This window comes from Hemiscyllium ocellatum, chromosome 17 (genome assembly GCF_020745735.1).
Source record: "Hemiscyllium ocellatum isolate sHemOce1 chromosome 17, sHemOce1.pat.X.cur, whole genome shotgun sequence".
Taxonomy (NCBI): domain Eukaryota; kingdom Metazoa; phylum Chordata; class Chondrichthyes; order Orectolobiformes; family Hemiscylliidae; genus Hemiscyllium; species Hemiscyllium ocellatum.
In genome coordinates, this window is record NC_083417.1 from 46,723,754 (window position 1) to 46,745,396 (window position 21,643).

At 41.4% G+C, this 21,643-nt stretch overlaps 1 protein-coding gene across 2 annotated transcripts in view; it reads left to right on the forward strand.

Annotated features, from left to right (window-relative positions):
• rbl2 (retinoblastoma-like 2 (p130)) overlaps window positions 1–21,643 on the forward strand; it is a 144,139-nt gene that overhangs the window by 24,501 nt on the left and 97,995 nt on the right. The window contains exon 4 of one of the 2 annotated variants that reach the window (XM_060838134.1): window positions 8,940–9,004. In XM_060838134.1, the coding sequence (XP_060694117.1) occupies window positions 8,940–9,004 (65 nt within the window). Of the gene's footprint in view, window positions 1–8,939; window positions 9,005–14,954; window positions 14,995–21,643 lie in introns of those variants that run through there. The other variant, XM_060838135.1, reaches the window with a different exon arrangement.

Consider the following 21,643-nt stretch of genomic DNA (forward strand, 5'->3'; position numbering starts at 1 on the left):
TATGCAGAGTCCTAGTAGATATTTGAGGCTGAGATTAACAGATAATCATTAGGAGAAGCACGGGTTATGGGGTAAAAGAACATATATGAATGTGAGGAACATTGGATCAGCCATGATCTTATTGAATGGTGGATCAGGCTAAAGGGGATGAATAGCCTATTGTTCCTATTTCTAATGATCTTATAAGATGTTGGAATGATTGAAGAAGTGACGAGTGAAATTTAATATCAGCCAGTACAAAGTGACGCATTTACTTTAATTATAAATTGAGAGATATTAAATGATGTGGTAAAGGAACTTGGAGGTTAATGTTTTAAAGCAGCATCTTGAATAGAGATGAATATAAAAAGCCTATAAATTGAGTGAACTCATGCCGCAAGAGGAAAACCGCAGTGAAAACCATGATGTGGGCGTAGCTAAGGAATGGGAAATTCTGTTGTCGAGTTGGATGACTATTCTGGATACAAAGCGAACAGATTGACAAGGAGGCATTCTCTCCATCTGGGAAGAGGATGAGAACAGCTGTCTATCCTGACATTGGTGAAGCTCTGCTAATATGGTTCAAGGCAACTCCAGCAGAGAATGTTCCCGTCTCTGAACAATCCTGCTGGAAAGGGGAATCACCCTGCAAAGATGGCTGAACCAATTCAAGACAAGGCACAGCATTCTCTTCCATACAGATAGCGTGACTGCAGCAGCTATGCCAAGCAACAACAGATAATTTGACTGCTAATTATTTTAGCCCACATCCTGAATGAATGTGTACTGAACTATGTTTATCACAGACAAAAGTAGGCTGTTATTCTGTTTTACGAGATTGCTGTTTACCTGTTCCACCTTTTAATATTAATGGTGGAGAGTGAAGTAGGAAGTGTCAGTGCTATGAACTGCAGCAACATGGATAGCATCTTAAGCTTCCTCATCACAAGAAGCACAAGAAGTTATGTTGTTGTGCGAATGTTGTGACACTACACTTAGTGTGAGCCTACCAAAATTACCTGAATGATCTCCAGCATTTTGAAGAGCAGAAGAGGAAAGTGAATAAAATGTATCAACAGAAATGATAAATAACAAAGAACTCCCTCGTGTACCCCAGCAATGTTCTTGGCTCCCAACACCATGACCAAACTTCCAGCAAATGGACAAGGAGATGAGTAGGAATCTAAAAGCAAACTACTCATGGCAGCTGATCTCTCCAGTCAGAAAAGCCATTGATTTAAGAAGCTTGAATGCTACCAACTGTTCATAATGGAGGTGGTCTGGAAGATTTGTGATGGAAGCCATGCCAGGTTCCAGTGGGCTACGATTGGCAGTTGGGGCGCTGAGAAGGAGACGGTTCAGGCCAACTACCTGATAACGAGCTTCTTTTTACCTGCCTGTGGGATGCCAGCACAGAAACTTCAGCAGAGACAAATTTGGAAATCTATTCCGAGGTGGACAGTGCTGTATGATGAAACTGATAGATGAGGAAGTCAGTTGCAGAACATTATTTAATCAAGGAGGCTGATGGCCCTGAAGAACTCGATGAACTCTTGCTCACACACTTGCCTGTATCTTTACTAAAGCCACGAAGGATGTGGAGTTGATCTGGGATTTCACACTAAACATGTTTTCCATGGTTTTGTGCTTCAGTGTGTCACTGTCCTGGTTGACTGTATCACATGCTTCCAAAGACAATACAAAGCAGAAAAAAATTAGAACTTCTCTATTCCTAACTCCCAATGGAGAAAGTGAGGACTGCAGATGCTGGAGATCAGAGTCAAAAAGTGTAGCGCTGGAAAAACACAACAAGTCAGGCAACACCTGAGGAGCAGGAGAGCCCTTTGTGATGAAGGGAAACGTCTACTCTCCTGCTCCTCGTATGCTGCCGAACTGCTGTGCTTTTCCAGTGCCACACTTGTTGACTCCCAATGCCTTGTACTGTGCAAGGTCAGGTCATTGTAAGATAGACATGTTTCATATTTAGTGTATCCCTGTTTCATTTTCTTTGGTCTTCGAGTATGATTGTAGGCAAATTGAGTTACGCTGGGATCTCCATGGCTATCTTGAAGCTTCACTTGACACAAAGTTGTGCATGGACCCCCTGCGATTTGACTATATTCTCTCAAAGGAGAAACACAGGGCAAGCAAATCCAGAGCTTCCTTGCGGATGTAAAGTTTAAATTAAGACGGAAAAACCTTACATATAGTAAATGCCAGGAGGATAACAGATTTTAAGAATCAGGTTGTATATCGAAAGTTCAGAGGGGAATTGGCATGGGGGGGGGAGGGGAGGGGAGGGGGGTAAGGATGAGAAGCGAATCGCTAGATTGAGAAGAGACTAACAGCTAATAGAGAATCAGATCCCATATATGGATGCTAAAAAGAGAAGTTAGATCGATGACAAACCAAAGGGGTGGTTACACAATGAGATAGGCATGATTTGTCTTTACCAAGAAAAATGCTGTACATACCATCGTGAGTGTTGAAGGAGGTGGCTATGGTGATCATTTTTGTATAGGTGATTATCTTCCAAAATGCTATAGATTGTAAAATGATTCCTGCAGATTGGATGGTAGCAAATGTCACCCTGCTATTTTACAAGGGAGCAAGAGAAAAGACTGAGCACTCAGACCTGTTAGTAGGAAATTGCTAAAATACATTATAAAAGATGGACATAATTAGACATCTAATCAGTAATGACCTGACTTGCAAATTAATGCTATGCCCAGTGAGAAATTGTGTTTGATTTGTTAGCATTTTTTCAAGATGTTACATTCAAGATTGATACTGGAGAGCTGATTGGCATTGGATACTTGTGATTTTCAGAAGGCTCTTGGTAAAATTCCCCGCAGAATGTTAGTTAGAAAGCACGTGGGAAGGGAAGTAACGTTTTGGCATGGATTAATGATTGGCTAACAGATAGAAAACTGAGTAGGATTAAATGGGCCACTCTTGAGTTGGCAGGCCAATGACGCACCTCAAGGATCAGTACTTGGGGCCCCCCATCGTCCACAATAATTTGGAGTTGGGGACAAAGTAGAATATTTCCACACTTGTGGCTGATATGAAGCTAAGTGGAAATGTGTGCTATGAGGAAGATGTAAAGTGAGTTCAGGATATCTTGGACAGGCTTTGTGCATGAGCAAGAAAATGGCAGATGGAATATATGTGAGAAAATGTAAAGTTATCCACTTTGAAACAGATGTGCAGAATATTTCTTCAAGGTATGAGGTGGAAAATCCATATATAGATGTATTTAGAGGGCTACAAAAATAGGGCTGGAGAATAGAACAAGCAGGGTAGCCCTTTTATGGGAGTCCGTACAAAGACAATGGGCCTGTACTGTAAATTCAATGATTCTTGTTATAATTGAGGCGTGGGGCACAGAAGGAGGGAAGAAGATGTTAAACTTTATAAAGCACTGGTTCAGCTGTGACTGGAATATTTCATCTAGTTTTGACCAGAATCTTCAGGAACAATGTGAGGAAAAGGGCACGCAAAGAATTGACAGGAATGGCTGCAGGAACAAAGAGCTTCATTTACATAGACTGTATTTTGTTTCAGAGAAGAGACCATTGAGAGGAGAGATTTGTATACAATATTATGAAGGGTTTGGATAGAGAAGAGAGGGTGAAACTGATCCCATTAGTACAAGATTGAAAGTCCGAGGGAAACAGATTTAAGTAAATTTAAGCAAAGAAAGAACGGTGGCATGAGGAAAAACATTCCCACAGTGAGTATTTGGGCTCTGGAATGCTGTGCCTGAGAGTGTGGTGGAAGCAGCTGCGTTCAAGCGGGAACTGAAAGGGAAGATCGTGCAGGGATTGAGGTGCTAGCAGGGGAATAGCAAGTGGTGACTTTGCTCCTTCAAAGAACCGGTGCAGACAAAGCGAGCTGAGTAGCCGGCTTCTGTCCCCTAATCATTCTGTGAAACTGATGGATTTTCTACATTGAGATACTGTCGCACTTAATTTCCTGTAAAACACATTGGGATGTCCTGAGGTTTTGAAAGACAGTGCAAGTCTTCACTTTTTCCTCATGTTGCATATCGTAATGTGCTGATAGCTTTTCCAGTAAAAACCGACTTTTCTGTTGGTCACAAAATGAAAGTACCAAGAGCACTGTTGCATTGTTACAAGCTGCAAAGGTGAAAATGTGTTGCTGGTGAAAGCACAGCAGGTCAGGCAGCATCCAAGGAACAGGAAATTCGATGTTTCGGGCCAGAGCCCTTCATCAGGAATGAGGAGAGGGTGCCAGGCAGGCTAAGATAAAAGGTAGGGAGGAGGGACTTGGGGGAGGGGCGATGGAGATGTGATAGGTGGAAGGAGGTCAAGGTGAGGGTGATAGGCCGGAGTGGGGTGGGGGCGGAGAGGTCAGGAAGAAGATTGCAGGTTAGGAGGGCGGTGCTGAGTTCAAGGGAATTGACTGAGACAAGGTGGGGGGAGGGGAAATGAGGAAACTGGAGAAATCTGAGTTCATCCCTTGTGGTTGGAGGGTTCCCAGGCGGAAGATGAGGCGCTCTTCCTCCAACCGTCGTGTTGTTATGTTCTGGCGATGGAGGAGTCCAAGGACCTGCATGTCTTCGGTGGAGTGGGAGGGAGAGTTAAAGTGTTGAGTCATGGGTTGGTTGGTCCAGGCGTCCCAGAGGTGTTCCCTGAAGCGTTCTGCAAGTAGGCGGCCCGTCTCCCCAATATAGAGGAGGCCACATCGGGTGCAGCGGATGCAATAGATGATGTGTGTGGAGGTTTAGGTGAATTTGTGGTGGATATGGAAGGTTCCCTTGGGGCCTTGGAGAGAAGTAAGGGAGGAGGTGTGGGCGCAAGTTTTGCATTTCCTGCGGTTGCAGGGGAAGGTGCCGGGAGTGGAGGTTGGGTTGGTGGGGGGGTGTGGACCTGACGAGGGAGTCACGAAGGGAGTGGTCTTTGCGGAATGCTGATAGGGGAGGGGACGGAAATATATACCTGGTGGTGGGGTCTGTTTGGAGTTGGCGGAAATGACGGTGGATGATACGCTGTATTCGGAGGTTGGTGGGGTGGTAGGTGAGAACCAGTGGGGTTCTGTCTTGGTGGTGGTTAGAGGGGCGGGGCTCACGGGCGGAGGAGCGGGAAGTGGAGGAGATGCGGTGGAGGGCATCGTCGATCACGTCTGGGGGGGAATCTGCGGTCCTTGAAGAAGGAGGCCATCTGGGCTGTACGGTATTGGAACTGGTCCTCCTGGGAGCAGATGCGGCGGAGACGAAGGAATTGGGAATATGGGATGGAGTTTTTACAGGGGGCAGGGTGGGAGGAGATGTAGTCCAGGTAGTTGTGGGAGTCAGTCGGTTTATAGTAGATGTCTGTGTTGAGTCAGTCGCCCGAGATAGAAATGGAAAGGTCTAGGAAGGAGAGGGAGGAGTCTGAGACAGTCCAGGTGAATTTGAGGTCGGGATGGAAGGTGTTGGTAAAGTTGATGAACTGTTCAGCCTCCTCGTAGGAGCACGAGGCAGCGCCGATACAGTCACCTGTACCTGTACTTTTTACTTGTACTTACAAGCTGCAAAGGATCAGGGGGAGAAAAAAAAAACTGCCAGGCAAGTATCTGGAGAGATAAGGCAAACAGTGTAGATTTTGAACAGATCTGGCAATTTAAAATGGGTGTCCAGGCAGTGCAATGGGGTATCAGCAGCAGAAGAATTGTTTCAACTTTAATAATGTGTAACCTCCTGGTTCAGTTTACCCCATTACAACCAAGCTAGGGATGAACCTTAGTTCAACAAAGTGTGCAGGAGGGCATGCCAGGAGCAGCACTGGGCATACCTAAAAATGAGGTGTTGATACTACTGGCAAACACCAGAAGCAGCATACAAGAGATGGGGTTCTAAGCCTACAGTCCTGTCACATCCAGTTGTGAATGGTGATGGATATTAAAGAATTAATAGGATCAGGAGGCTCTACAAATATTATCATCCCCAATGAAAGGGGAACCTAGCACAATACTGCAAAAAATGAGCCTGAAAAATTTTCAATCAGCCAGAATTGTCAAATGGATAATCCAACACCTGCTCCTCTTGAGATCCACATCAGCTGAAATGTCAGTCTTCAGCCAATCCAAATCATTCCATGTGATATCCGCAGAAGATCATCTAACACCTCAAGCCTGGTCCACCATTCAGTATGACCACAGCTGACCTGCTCTGTTTTATGGCCCCCTAAGGCCAAAGGCATAGGAGAAAAGGTAGACCATTTTCGCTCCTCCAGTCTGCTTAGCCATTCATTGAGATCATGGCTGATCTTGTAAATGCCTTTTCCCTCAGCCTTTGATTCCCTTAATGATTAAAAATCTATCTGCTTCAGCCGTGAACATACCTAATGATCCAGCCTTGACAGCTCCTAGCAATACAGAATTCCACAGATTCACAGCCTTTGAAAGAAGAAATTCCTCCTCGTGGAATAGAATAACCTTTTATTTCACTGTACTTCTACACATGTGATAAAATGTACAACATTGCCCCATATGGCGCCATTTTAAGTGCAAAGTACCAAGGCACAGATCTTAGATACAAAATATAAAAATAAAAGGGGAAAAAGACGGGAGAAAAAAAGTTACATTACCTACAGTTGTTCATAGTATAGATTTAGAAAAATTAGTAAGTTAAAAAGATAATATAGTCTTTCAGTAGATCAGCGCAGGGGTTTCCACACATGGTGTGCCTGGGCTTACCAGCTGCTGACTGCCCACATTGGTCCCCAGTCTGATAACCATCTCACTCTGCTTGGGGGCCCCCAGCCCGCTCCGCTACATGTCACCAGCCCGCTGTACCTTAGGAGAGAACCCCAAGAGGGGGACAAAGGGGAAATAAGTGATGAAAACTAGAAATAAACAGAGCAGAGGAGCTCCTATTCTGCCGCCATCTTGACAGTCGTCTCCATCTTAAATGTGACCCTTTACTCTGGATATGCTATGTAGTACCACAAGGGGAAACCACCTTCTGGCTCTATCCTGTCAAGCCCCCTATGAATCCTGTATATTTTTATAAGGGCGCCTGTCATTTTTCTATATTGAACCTTATTAATTCCCTGAGATCAACATCTATGTATCTCAGCCTTGGATATATTCAACAACATGTAATCCAATGCAGAATTCTTAAGAATCAGAGTGTTTTGAGTAAATAAATTGCTTCTCATCTCTGTCCTAAATGATTGATCCTTATCCTGTGACCCCAGGTTTTTGATTTGTTAGCCAGGGGAAACTTACTATGTGACAACACTGTCAATCCTCTTCAGAATCTGATTTGTTTTAATGAGATCACGGGTCATCTTTCTAACCTGCAAAGACATAGGTGCACATTTGTTCAGCATTTTGCCTCGGGCAGTCTCTCATCCTCGGAACCTCTTGGTGCACTATCTTCAGTGGAAGTTCTTTTTTTTAAAATATGGAAACCAGAACTGTGCACAGCACTCTAGGTGTTGTCTCTCCAAAGCCGACAAGATTTTTTTTGCAAGTTTCTTATTCTTGCATTCCCTTCCAATGAAGGCCAATGTGCACTTTGCCTACCTGCATGCTTGCTGAACCTGAATGCTAGCTTTGTGTTCCTTATTTGAGCACACGCCAGTCTCTCTGAGCATCAGCATTTATAAAAAAAAATCACACTTTAATCATTGATACAAGAGCCATGTTTCCTAATTTTGTTCAGTGTGGATAAACGGTCAGTGATAGTTGGCTAATTTGTCCCAACTTCGCTAATTATTTTTTCTGTATTGATACCTCTTTTAATTGGACAGTACAGGAGACATCCACTAAGGTCATTTTAATGTTATCGAATGTAGGTTCTGGCAGAAGTGGCCCTGTTATTGAGAAGATCGCAATGAAAAAAACCCTGTTCATAAGAAAGGCAAAGGAAACTCAACAATTTAATTACTAATGTTTCTGTCTGTGTCCAGTATAGACTCCTGTTCTTGTGATGCTCACCAATCATGGAAGATCTCCTCCTCTGCCAGCAGTTTCCATGTTCTATCACTTGTCCCAAACAATCCTTGATCCCACTCTGCTTTATTATGCCTTGCTGCCTTTTTATTCCTCTTTCTTCTGTTATTCACCTCCATTCGTCTCTGACCGTTCACTCTGCATTCGCACTCTGTCAGTCCCTTTTTCTGAATCTTGCTGCTAGGATGGTATTTACCACCCCACAGAATTCATGATTGGACTATACTGAGAAATTGCAGTCAGTTCTTATATTAGCCAAGTGCTTTGGTGTTGTTTGGATGATGTGTTATTAATTCATGGAAAGCTGAGTAATTCTAAGTTCTGCAAGGAGCTGTAGTACAGATTGCTGCAACATTTCTGATCACTGCTGTTAGAAATTAATAGTAATCAAATGCGGTCAACCTCAAAATCATCAGTGAACTTGTTCGGTTCAATTTTAAACTCACGTAAAGCCCATTTGCTTTGAGATTAAATCGGGCCCAACTGTTGTCTTAGAAGTATAAGGGATCAATTCTTCCTTGGCTTTTCGAAAGTACAGTGGTTTTCAAAGTGTCAAGAACAGTTGTTACATTAAATTAAGTCTCACAAACCTATGAAGTCAACGACTCCTAAGTTATGAAAATACTTTATCTATGGATAAGCAGATATGAGTGGAAAATACTTAACATATAGATCGACATTTTTTTAATTGAATGATTTGTCCATAGTCACAAATATTTGTGACAAATAACCCGTTTGACTTCTTTGACCAGTTTTTATGTCAATGTTGCCAGAATAGGACTTTTTGTTCTTCTGTCCATTTCAAACTGAATTTAGGAAAACTTGTAAATATTTATGGTGAAATGAACAAATTATTGGGTTTAAACAAAAATCAGTCAAAAAAGCAATTTTCTAAAACAATCTTCTCAAAGAATGCTGGTCACTTGCTGTGAGTTCTTTTGATGCATAGTAAATTATATAACAAGTACTGATTTTTAAATGTTCTTTCTCAACAGACGACAACCTTGTACAGTTTCTGAAGTCTTCAACTTCTGCTGGGTGCTGTTTGTTCAGACCAAAGGTAAGTAGGCAAATCATTGTGAGCATCTAGTGCAAAAAATAGTTCAGTATAATTTAGAAACAAATGGTAAAACATTTTCTTATAATTTTGTGTAAATAATTCAAAGCGTGTTAACTTGGATATCTTATAATCCATGGTTTCAAAGATAGTTCATGAGCTTTGTAATACATCAGGTGTGCTTCAATATGTAACTCTTTTTATTTCATATCAGGATTTGCAAACGGATGTTTATTGAATTTGAAAGCTGCTATATGGTTGTTTTGCTGACACATCTTCAAAATATTGACCTTTCTCAATAGTCAGGTTACCTGCTGAATCTACAGTTTCTTAAATTCCATCAATTATTTTAAGCTACTGTAATCTCTTCTGTTTGATTTTCATATTGCAATTGTTCTTAATTTAAAGCACACCATCAAAAGTTGTTTCCATTGCATATAGTGTGTTGATCAAGCAACTTTTATGTGGTGGCTTGTTTTTGATTTGATTTATTATTGTTACGTGTACCTTGCTTGTGAAAAGTTTTTTGCTTTGCCTGCAATACAGGCAGATCATACCATACAAAGTGTATTGGTATAATAAAATGGAGTGAAGAATATAATGTTACGGCTGCAGAGAAGGGGCACAAAGAGCGAGATCAACATAAAGTTTGAGAGATCCATTCTGAAGTCTAAATACACTGGGGAAGAAACTGTTTGGACTGCCTGTGGTTACTGTTTTCATTACTAACTTTAGTTCTGTGGCTTTTTGCTGCCCATTGGATTTGTTTTGGCTACAATATAACAATCAAACTACATATCCTTGCCATAGTTCCCAAAATTATATTAAGCTGTTGCATCACACTAAAGCCTTTATAGGATCCAATTAAACCTCTCCATCTGATTTTCTTTCCAGTCTTTCCTTAATAAAGCACTTTTCACGAACACATGAATGCTTCTAAGATGGCTGTAGTCAGTATTGTGGTAAAGGAAACCAGGCAAACAATTTGTGTACCGAAAAATCCCACAAGAACAGCAATGTGATGATGATCAGTTCTGTTCTTGAGAAATAAATGTTGGTTAGCACTTTGAGAGAAATTCTTTTTATTCTTCTTCAAACTTGATATTTTCCATACACCTGAGAAGCGCTCCCATTTAACATCTCATTCAAAAGACCACTCCTCTGACAGTGCAGAGCTCCCTCAATGTTGTTGTGGTATATAAGCCTACTTTTGTCCTCAAATCTCTGGAATAAAACTTCAACCCTGACAGTGGCAAGAGTGTAACATAAGTCACATAGTGCTGACATTGTACTTCAGGGCGTTATCTACATTTGTGCTTAGGAAGGGATTGCTGCATTTTTCCAGGAAACACTAATGGTTCATGTGGATGTTCTCCCATGACCATCTATTTTTGGTACTGCCAGTGTGCACCTCCACTCCATACCTATTGAAATAAATTTAATTGCCCATTCATTAATCAGTATGCCTTAGAATCTTGCTATATGTAAGCACCCCCTCTCTCTTCGCCCCCACCCCTCCCCCCATTTTCTCACATTAAAGCAATCACTGTATGTTGAAGCAATTCGTTGCACGTGAAGTTTTGCGCCTTACTTCTGAGGGAAGGGATAAATTGGTACCAAAAGATGTCTTTTTTTGTAATTATTTCACAAAAGATCTTTCCAAACCTCTTGCTAAATCTGATCAGACTGTAAAACTGAAATTGTGACTTCGTTGTGAATAATGTTGAAAATTGAAAAGACTCCATCATCATAATTGGTGGGCGGCACGGTGGCATAGTGGTTAGCACTACTGCCTCACAGCGCCAGAGACCCGGGTTCAATTCCTGCCTCAGGCAACTGACTGTGTGGAGTTTGCACATTCTCCCCGTGTCTGCGTGGGTTTCCTCTGGGTGCTCCGGTTTCCTCCCACAGTCCAAAAATGTGCACGTCAGGTGAATTGGCCGTGCTAAATTGCCCGTAGTGTTAGGTGAAGGGATAAATGTAGGGGAATGGGTCTGGGTGGGTTGCGCTTCGGCTTGGTGTGGACTTGTTGGGCTGATGGGCCTGTTTCCACACTGTAAGTAATCTAATTACTGAGGTGGTGAAACCTGTATCTCATGTTGAAAATGACAGTAACCGGATTTGGATGTAGTCCATTTGGTTATGCTAAAGAAAAAAATAAATAAGTGAGATATTTTTCTGAACCCTTTTCAGGTAGTTTTTACATGGCTGAAATCTGGGAACTAATTTGAAACCTAAATGGTGTATGTTTCTTTAAGTTACATTTTCTCTTTTCTTCTATAACTGTGATACTCTTTGTTTAAATTATTTTTTGTACTGAACTGTACTAACTATTTTTGATAATCAAATGAGCTGGTTATGGATTCAATTAAAGGGATGTTTGGGTACATTTTAAACCACTGATTAAAAAGCGACTGGTTTTGATGCTAAATTGTGCAATTAATGTTTCACATACTCTTATCTCTGACTGAAGCAATCCAAGCTCACTCATTTATATTTTGCAATGGCAGTTGCTCAGTTTATTTATAAGAAAACATGAAGCCAGTTTTGGAATTTAATTTGCTACTGCAGTTATTGTCAGTCATTTCCAAACTGCACAGAAATGTGTAATGTGTAGTGGAGTGTGAAGGTCACACACACCACCTCTCATTACCAACTGCAATAAACAAGAACCCCTTCCTGCTTCCAATACTGCTTGTGGACATTTTGGTGTTCCACTGTTAGTGATCCTAGTTCATTTCTCTCCTTTGTCAATCGACGTCCTCCCCATGAATAGCACTGTTTGGAAAATCTTTTTGTCTTAATCAGAGTTTGAGACAAACACATAACAATAAAATCTGAAGTTTTTATGCCAAAGTTAGCTTCTGAAATTGCTAAATATTGTTAAAGGATAAATTGCATTTTCTAGGTTGGCACAATTCATTGGTGCTTCAGTGTATTGTACCCAGATAAATAGGAAATAAGATGATGTGCATGGTGAGTTCCTAGTATACTACATGTACAGAGCTGAGGCCTGGTTTTCACAATGACAGAAAAGGAAAACTGTTACACTAGCTTCATCAACCTGACTGCCTCCCTTCTAGAGGGAAGTCTACTGTCAGAGAAAGTTTGCAGCGTAGAAAGGCTCCAGATGAAAAGGACAAAGTGAATGACTGTCAGTTACAGAGGGATGTGGATCATATTTTTGGCTGTGACTGAGCATGAGTGAATGAAAACTTGACTTTTTTAATTAAAAAAGTAACATTTTTTTCTAGTTTTGTACTAACTGGTAACTAACTATGATTGCCTGAAAATTAGACAATTGTAAAATCCCAGATTATGTATGCAGCCATTTTGTCAGTGTATAAAAACCTGATGTGCAATATTATTGGCTACAGGCAATACTTCAGGAAATATCCTTTGCTACAAGTGCTCATGGGTACTAACTGAAGGCAGTTTTCTCACCTTTTCTGTTTCAGTCCATCTGCTCTCTTATCCACTGCTTAGCATCAGACAAATTTTGTCTTGTGACCTTGTTACTAAAACATTTTAGGATATTATTAACTGTCCCTTCATGTCCAGCATCAACAATGTTTACATATATTGGCAAGGCTGTCAGTGTTGAGTGGGGTTTGCATCAGTTTCATCCTTATTTCAGTTTGTTGGTAGTCTGTGGTTAGATTTCCAGGAGCAATGACGATGGTCACTCCAGGTCATTGTGTCCACTCAATAACTTGCTTGATGTTACTGTTTTCCTTGGCCCTGTCAATAGTATATTTTGCCAGTCCCTTTCTGTGACACTTGTTCTGAACTTCTGTGATATCCTGATCACAAAGTTGATTGTTTACTCCTTGTCCTGCATTTCCTCCACGTCTTCCCTCTCTTGCTTCTGCTTCTGCTTCTCTCTCTTCTTGCCATCAGGTACACAGGGAGAAGCTGACAAAGGCTGAGTCCTCCTCATAGTGACATTGTGTTCTGCTGTATGCTGCACAACAAATAGTGCGCTGCACTCTGAACAGTTCAGGAAAGCTCCTCAAGAGTGGTCCAGGTGGTGGAAGTGTTGGCAGGCACCTCTGGGTCTGCTTGATGGCCTTTTATATGTGAGTCGTACACTGAATGAATCATGAGCCACGTGATCGATGATTAGCTCTGGTCACATCTCTGATTTCTCATGGCTGAAGATCTGTTAGTAATATGGACTGGTACAGAGTGAAGGCATTATGATCCCTGCTAGAATGCTAGACATTGATCTGCATGATGTGCTGTCCATGGTCTCATACCAGTTGGACATTAAGGGAATCGAGCAGTCTGCAATTGCTCCCATATCCACAAAGTAACGTGTGTAATCAGTATTACCCTGCATCTTGGGGAAGCCATTGTGATGCAATCTTTTTCCCTTGTTTTGCATATTCTCTTATTCAGCAGTCTATGTTGAACTAAGAGAGTTTGGAAACATTGCCTGCTCCATCCTGCAAAGCCACAATGGTCATTCGGCAGTGGCAAAACTATCTCCGACTACTTTTGAAGCTGCATGTCTTTCTGAAACAAGTGGCAGATCACAGTGAGCAAGTCCTGACAGAAATACCGACGAGCTTTGACAAAGAGTCAGTCAGACTCAAAACGTCAGCTCTTTTCTCTCCTTATAGATGCTGCCAGATCTGCTGAGATTTTCCAGCATTTTTCTCTTTGGGTACACCGACCACAATGTTTCTTGCTGAGATGGAGATGAGAAAATTGCTCCCTTGAGACTCTGGGGCTAACAGGAGGGGAAATAGGTGATCAATGGTATGTCTGGGTTGCACCGTTAGAAAGAATTGAGCAGGCTTGATTTGGCTGGTTGGTCTTTTCCTGTTCTGAGTTTATAAATGCTCAATAGGAATAAAAGGGGCAACGTACAATCTGAAAAGATATTGCTTTCGTTTATACCATTTGGCATGAAGCAAGCAGACTTCAGGAGACTCTTATTCCCTTGCACCACCTGTAATAAATGCACTTCCTAATTACAATGAATCAATATATTGTTCTAGAATGGATCTTAAATGTGATTTTACAAGGTTGTTTGTTTGTCAAGCTGATCCTGGATTAAGTACTTGGCATTTCTAGTATCTTTCTGAGAGGGGGTCGTATAGCTCAGTTGGCCAACGTTTATGATGCCAACAGCATGGATTCAGTTCCTGAACTAGTTGAGGTTACCATGAAGGACTCATCTTCTCAACCCCTACCCCTTGCCTGGGATGTGGTGACCCTCCGATTAAACTACTACCAGTTATTGCTCTCTCATGACAAAGAACGCAAAGTTCCTATGGGACAATGATGACTTCATTTTTACTTTCCCAAAGATTGTAGAATATTTTTATTAAGAGGATGTTTAACAAGAAGGAATACATTTTGCACAATCACAGCAATAAATCAACCATACACCATTGTACACTTGGTTACTACCCATATCAGTAAGGCGCTGTGCTGCTGAGATGTTGGTACCTTATCCAGAATAATCCATCTGGTTTCTCTGTAATGAACTCTTCTGGAAAATTGTTTGCCATCTGATCAGCATGGTTACAGAGATCAGAATGTCACTGTTTTGTTGACTTTGGATCGGGAATTTGCTTTTGGCTGAATACGCAGCTAAAGACTTAATTGTACAATGACCTTTCAATACCGTTTGCCAGGTAATTTGCTTCAGCCTTAGCAGATTCCAGCTGGGACTCTCTGAGCATAAGCAATGTTTGGTCATGCTGGAACTTGGATGGAGTCAGCAGTGATGGCTAATTGTATTTACAGAGATTTGTTTCAACTTGTGCAGACCTGTTCGTTTCTGCCACAGGGTTCAGCCCAGTTGTAGTCGGCGCTGAAAGCTTGAGCTACTCTTTTCAGCTTTTTCCACTTCACAGTTGATTCACTAATTCTCTTCCAGTATCTGGTCTCAAAGAAAGGTTCAATCTGTAAACCTGAGTTCATTATTTTTAATATTCTGCAGGGGATGCAAACAGCTCTGACTGCTCTTGGTTGCTGAGGTAAGGAAACTATTTTCGGGCTTGCAGAAAGCATCGTTCATCAAACCACCTTGAACATAATTCAACTATTAGCAATGAAACGGATGAGCAGCGGTTGCTTAATATCGCTTTTATAATGCTAATGATTCAAATATTTTTGAAAGAATCCTATGCATTTTGAGGAATTTGAAGAGAATGTTGTTCTTTTCATGCTTGGGCTTGCAAAGTAAAATCTTGCTATGTAGCAAGTTCTTTATTTTTTGCAACTTTGGTTTTGCAATGAGTAGTTTTGATGGAGGCTTTTAGTAGATACATTGCTTCATGTATATAATTTGTTGGTGGTGACGCAGGTACAGTTAGCTGTAATAAAGGGAAATAAGTGAGAATTACATTTTCTTGCTGCAACTAAAGAGAATAAATCAAGTAGTAAGTAACATCTTTGAAAATAATTTGCCTGGGGAATCATTTGGGGGAAATAGAACTCTAATGCTGGAATTCCTATTGATTTAAACAGGAAATTGAATGTAAATGATGTCTATTCATTTTTGATTTTTATGAAAACCACAAGATAGTGCCAAGGCTTCATATTAAACATGTGTACATTATCATAAAATTCAATGTTTGGCTCTGCATAACAACAGCTGTGAAAACATTCACCTCAACTTTGTTTTTTCAATCTCCAATAGCTCAACCTGAACTTTAGCTAGAACTGTACTAATTTTCTCTAAGTCCTGAAAACTTGTTGAGGAAGAGAATAAACTCCTATTTATTTATATACAATTCTTTTGTTTTGTTGTAAAAAAGGATTGCAACATAAAAGTGATTCACTATCTTTAATGCAAACTATTTTGGTTCAGGAGTTGAGAAATGTTAAGTTGGTGAAAGGTTGTTGTTGGATTGCCTGGTAAAGTTATGGACAAAAGAGCTGAATGTTCAAGACGTGAACTGAGAGCGACTGTGTATGGCATCAAGGAGGCATAACAAAGCAAAGTCCTTGGGAGGCTTGGAGAAGCCCTCCACTGGTTGGTGTTGTGCCGAGCATAAACAAAGATGGCTGTGGTTATTGGAATTTTACACAAGGACATTGTTAGAGAAATACCCCCGTCTAGTGTCCAAGACCGAAACACTATATCAATCGCTTCCTTAATGATCCTCCCTCCATTGTGAGGTCAGAAGTGAAGATGTTTTTTGATAATATTGACTACCATTTGCAACTTCCCCAATTTGGAGGCAGTCCATTTCCATTTGCAGCAAGACCTGGACAATACTCAGGCTTGGACTGGTAAGTAGGAAGTTACGTTCATACTGCAATGCCTGGCAATGATCAATTCCAACAAGACATAATCTAACCATCTCCCCTTGAAATTCCATGGCATTACCAATACTGAATTGTCCATTATACATATTCTGGGGTTTCTATTGATCAGAAACTGAACTGGACCAGCCTTATAAACATTGTGACAACATAAGCAGGTCAGAGGCTAGGAGTTGTGCAGTCAGTAACTCCCCAACGTCCACCATCTATAAGATACAGGTCAGGAATGTGTTGGAATGTTCACCATTTGCCTGGATGATTGCAACTCCCACAACACTCAAGAAATTTGATGCCATCCAAGAAGAAATGACCTGATTGTTTGATTGGCTCGCCATCCATCATTTTAAATATTCCCTCCCTCCACCATGGCAAAGTTGAGTGCCAACTTTTAAGATGCATTGCAGGAACTGACCAGAGCTTATTTGACATCATCTTTCAAACCCAACCTCCATGATCGAGCAGGACATGAGCAGCAAATACGTTGGAAACACCACCCTTCATATGATCCCCCCCCCCCCCCCCCCCCCCCGTAAGCCACACATCATCCTAACTTGGAACCAGATCATCATTTCTTTAATGTCATTGGGTTAAAACCCTGGAACTCTCTTCTTAACAGCTTGAGGGTTAATCTGTGACCACCATTGAGTACAGCAGTAGAAGAAGGCAGTTCTGCCATTTTCTCGAACAGTACGAGATATGCGACAATGCTGGCCTAGCCAGTGATGTCTGCATCATGTAAAATAATTAAAAAATAAGACTGAAGCCTATCTAATGCAACTAATGAAGTTGGGGACTAATGATAGCAAGGAGTCACACATGACAACTCAGGGACCCATACATTCTTCTCTCCTTTTCGAGAATGCGGGGTGCTTACTTTAACATTGTCACAGCATCACAGATCCTGGATAGGCATATGCTGGGAAACTCTCAGTGATACAAGTTCCACCTTAAGTATGTCTTTTAAATTTGCTGATTCAGCGCTCTTCAATAAATAGCTTAATACATACTAGTAAAATAAATTCTCCAACCAGATAGAAATGAATTAAATAAAGAGTGTTCTCCACATTGAAAGCACTTCTCCAGTAATTTAAAGGATAATTGTAGAATCTAATTTACCTTTTTACTTGTATCTCTGCCAATTTTAATGGCATGTTTCCTCCCTGCTGCCTCAAGTGTTTCAGCTGCACTTGAGTGGGCAGCCACACGACTTCAATCCAATATCATTTGGAATTAGCACCTAGTAAGTTTCTTGTGTAAAATAAGCAACTATATGAAATTAATTAATGAACTATTTAACAAATCATGTACTTAAAAATTGATACTTTGAATACAAACTGAAAGAATGAAGAATTTTGTCGAATATGTGAGTGGGGTGCAGAAATAAATTTCCTGATTGGTTTCCCTCCTAAATATCTCAGCTCTGACATCTCCTTACAACCCGCCTAAGGGTGGGAATAGAGTGCTGTGGAGGCTTTGAAATCATTTCAATAGTTATATCCCTCGAACTAGGGTTTATCATGCTCATAATTCCTTGATACATGAATGTTTTCCCTGTAAGCTGACAGACTTAATGCCGGTATATGGAGTAAATCATTTACCATTGAGAGCATTGTAGGCTACTTTGTGTAATTAATGACCTGTTTCTGACTGCTGCATTATTAACCATAAAATAAATTAACCCACACTTGGGGGTATTGCATGGCTAACTGAAATATCTGAATTCCACTCAAACCATCAAGTGATGACCTTCAAGACCAAATCAAACTAGTCTTTGGCAGATATTTAAGTACACAAAACTAAAGGTGATACTTAAGTATGGACACAAAATGCTATTTACGTTTGCCATTTGATAGAGAACCTGTGGCTGATGGAAATTTCTCTCAAGAGAAAGTGAGGACTGCAAATGCTGGAGATCAGAGTCGAGAGTGGGGTACTGGAAAAGCACAGCAGGTCAGGCAGCATCTGAGGAGCAGGAGAATCGACATTTCTGACAAGAGCCTATCATCAGTAATGAGGCTTGTGAGCCAAGGGGATGGAGAGATAAATGAGAGGGAGTGTGGGGCTTGGGGGAAAGGTAGCTGAGAGTGCAATAAGTAGACAGAAATGGGGGCAGGGGTGATAGATTGGAGAGGAGGGTGGAGCGGATAGGTGGGAAAGAAGATGGACAGGTCATGGGGGCGGTGTCAAGTTGGAAGGTTGGAATTGGGATAAGGTCGGGGGAGGGGAAATGAGGAAATTGGTGAAATCCACATTATTGCCATGTGGTTGGAGGGTCCCAATCTCTCAAAATTAGACAAAATTAGACTCTGGCACTCACCTATGGAAATTAAAATCTTTTATATCTGCCTTTGTTATATTAGATTTCTGAAGTGTGCTGGACTGCGTAGAAGCTGCAGAAATAGGCCAGATAGCCCACTGAGTTTGCTCCATTGTTTGATCATGGCTGACATGTTTCCCAATCCCATTCTCCTGCCTTTTCCCTGTAACCTTTGATCCCATTACCAAACAAGAACCCATCTCTTTCTGTCTTAAATAAACTCAGTGACTTGGCCACCACAGTCTTCTGTGGTAAAGAGTTCCACAGATTTACCACTGTCTAGCTGAAAGTTTTCCTCATCTCAGATTTAAAGTGTCAACCCTTTAATCTGATGCTGTACCCTTTTGGTCCTAATTGCTCCTGCTAGTGGAGGCATCTTCTTCACAGCCACTCTATATATGCATCTCCATTTCAAGAAGATCCTCCATTGTTCTTCTGAACTCCATTGAGCCCTTCGTCCCCAGGTTAAAAATCACACAACACCAGGTGATAGTCCAACAGGTTTATTTGGAAGCACTAGCTTTCGGAGTGCTGCTCCTTCATCAGGTGGTTGTGGAGTATAAGATTGTGAGACAGAATTTATAGCAAAAGTTTACAGTGTGATGTAACTGAAATTATATATTGAAAAAGAACTGGATTGTTTGATAAGTTTCTCATCTTCGAGAATGACCATGTTGGTTTCAGTTCTTTTGTATGTAAATCCCAGAACTTTAAGAGTTACATTCTCAAGTGAACTTTAACAATTGGTGTCATGTCGGCCCAGATAATGCATTGAAGGTGTGAAGTGCCCTGTGTGAGACTGTCTGTGCCACAATGGTCAGACCAATTCTAATGTAAAAAATGGATTTACAAAATCTTGCATGGCTTCATGCAGTTTTTGAGCAAGATAAAATGTAATTCTGCAAATACATAAGTTTGTGCATGAACTTGTATATGTGTGTGTGTTGGGGTTGGGGGTGGTGGTGGTGTTGTGAGTGTCTGTGAAGTGCATAACCCCACACTTCCCCACCTTGTATTCCAATTGCCAATTCTTTGCCTACTCTCTGAGCCTGTTCAAGTCCTCTTCTGCAGCCTCCCAGCTCGTCAACACTACCTGTCCCTCCATCTATCTTTGTATTAACTACAAACTTGACAACAATGCTCTCCATTCCTTCGTCCAGATCATTAATGTATGACGTGAATAGTTGTGGTCCCAACACTAACCCCTGAGGAACTTCCTTAGTCACCAGTTACTATCCTGTAAAAATCCATTTTATCCCCACCTCTACCTTCTGTCAGTCAGCCAGTCCTCTATCTATCCCTGTGCCTTGCCCAACACTATTACCTAATTTAACTGCCTCCTGAGCAGCACCTTGTCAAAGAACTTCTACAAATCCAAATCGATCGCATTCACCAGCTCTTCTTCATCTAATTTGCTTGTTACATTCTCAAAGAATTCTAACAGGTTTTTAAACAAGAGCTCCTGTAGTTGAAGCTGTTTTGACTCCACGCTATTTTTACTCTGCACTTCCAAGTACTCTGCAATCTCATCCTTAATAATGTACTCAAATCTTATCAGTGACTGAGGTCAGGCTAACCAGTCTATAGTTTCCTGTCTTTTGCCTCACTCCCTTCTTAAACAGAAATGTTACATTAGCAATTTCCCAGTCATCTGGGACCCTCCCTGAATCCAGCGATTCCTGTAAGATCACCACCAATGCCTCTACAATCTCCTCAGCTGTCTCCTTCAGAACTCCAGTGTGTTGTCCACCCAGTTTGGGTGATGTATCCGCCTCAGATTTTTCAGCTTCCCCAGAACCTTCCCCTTAGTGATACCCACTGTGGAGAAAGTGAGGACTGCAGATCCTGGAGATCAGAGCTGAAAAATGTGTTGCTGGAAAAGCGCAGCAGGTCAGGCAGCATCCAAGGAGCAGGAGAATCGACGTTTTGGGCATAAGCCCTTCTTCAGGTTTTCACTAGTAAGTTCTGGTATTTTGCACTATGACGAATATGCAAAATATCTATTCAGTTCCCCTGCCATTCCTTTGTTTATTATTATTATTATTACTACTCCAGCCTCGTTCTCCACAGTCCAATGTCCACTCTCATCTCTCTGAAGAAGGGCTTATGCCTGAAACGTCGATTCTCCTGCTCCTTGGATGCTGCCTGACCTGCTGCGCTTTTCCAGCAACACCTTTTTCAGCTCCGATAGCCACTGTACTCACCTCTGCCTTCTAACTCTCTTGAAGTTCTGGTATTTTGCACTATGACGAATATGCAAAATATCTATTCAGTTCCCCTGCCGTTCCTTTGTTCCTTATTATTATTATTATTACTCCAGCCTCATTTGCCACAGTCCAATGTCCACTCTCATCTTTCTCTCTCTCTCTCTCTCTCTCTCACCTTAACTTTTTCATACATATATAATATATATCTCAATTTTATAATATATCTTGCAAAACTCTTGCAATTTTATTTTACTAATTAGCTTACCCTCCTATTTCATCTTCTCCTCATGCCACTTACTTTCTTTAGTTGACCTCTGCTGGTTTCTAAAGGTGTCTCAATCCTCTGTCTTTTGACTAATTTTCACCATAGTGCATGCTTTTTTTTACTTCCCTTGTCAGCTCTGTTTGCCTCATCTCCAACTCCCCCCGGATGTTTCTTGTTCATTGGGATTAATTTCTCTTGAATTACCCTCAGAAGCCCCTGCAATTGCCAGTCCACTGACGTTGCTTCCGGTCAACTCTGACCAACTATTCCCCTCGAGATTTTGTAATTCTCTACACTCATTACATTGAATTCAGTCTTCCTCCTCTCAAATTGCAGGATGGAATCTATGATATTATGGTCACTGCCCCCTAGGGATTCCTTCACCTTCAGCTCCCTAATAAATTCTGCCTCATTACACATCACCAAATGTGGGCGGCATGGTGGCACAGTGGTTAGCACTGCTGCCTCACAGCACCAGAGACCTGGGTTCAATTCCCGCCTCAGGTGACTGACTGTGTGGAGTTTGCATGTTCTCCCCGTGTCTGCGTGGGTTTCCTCCGGGTGCT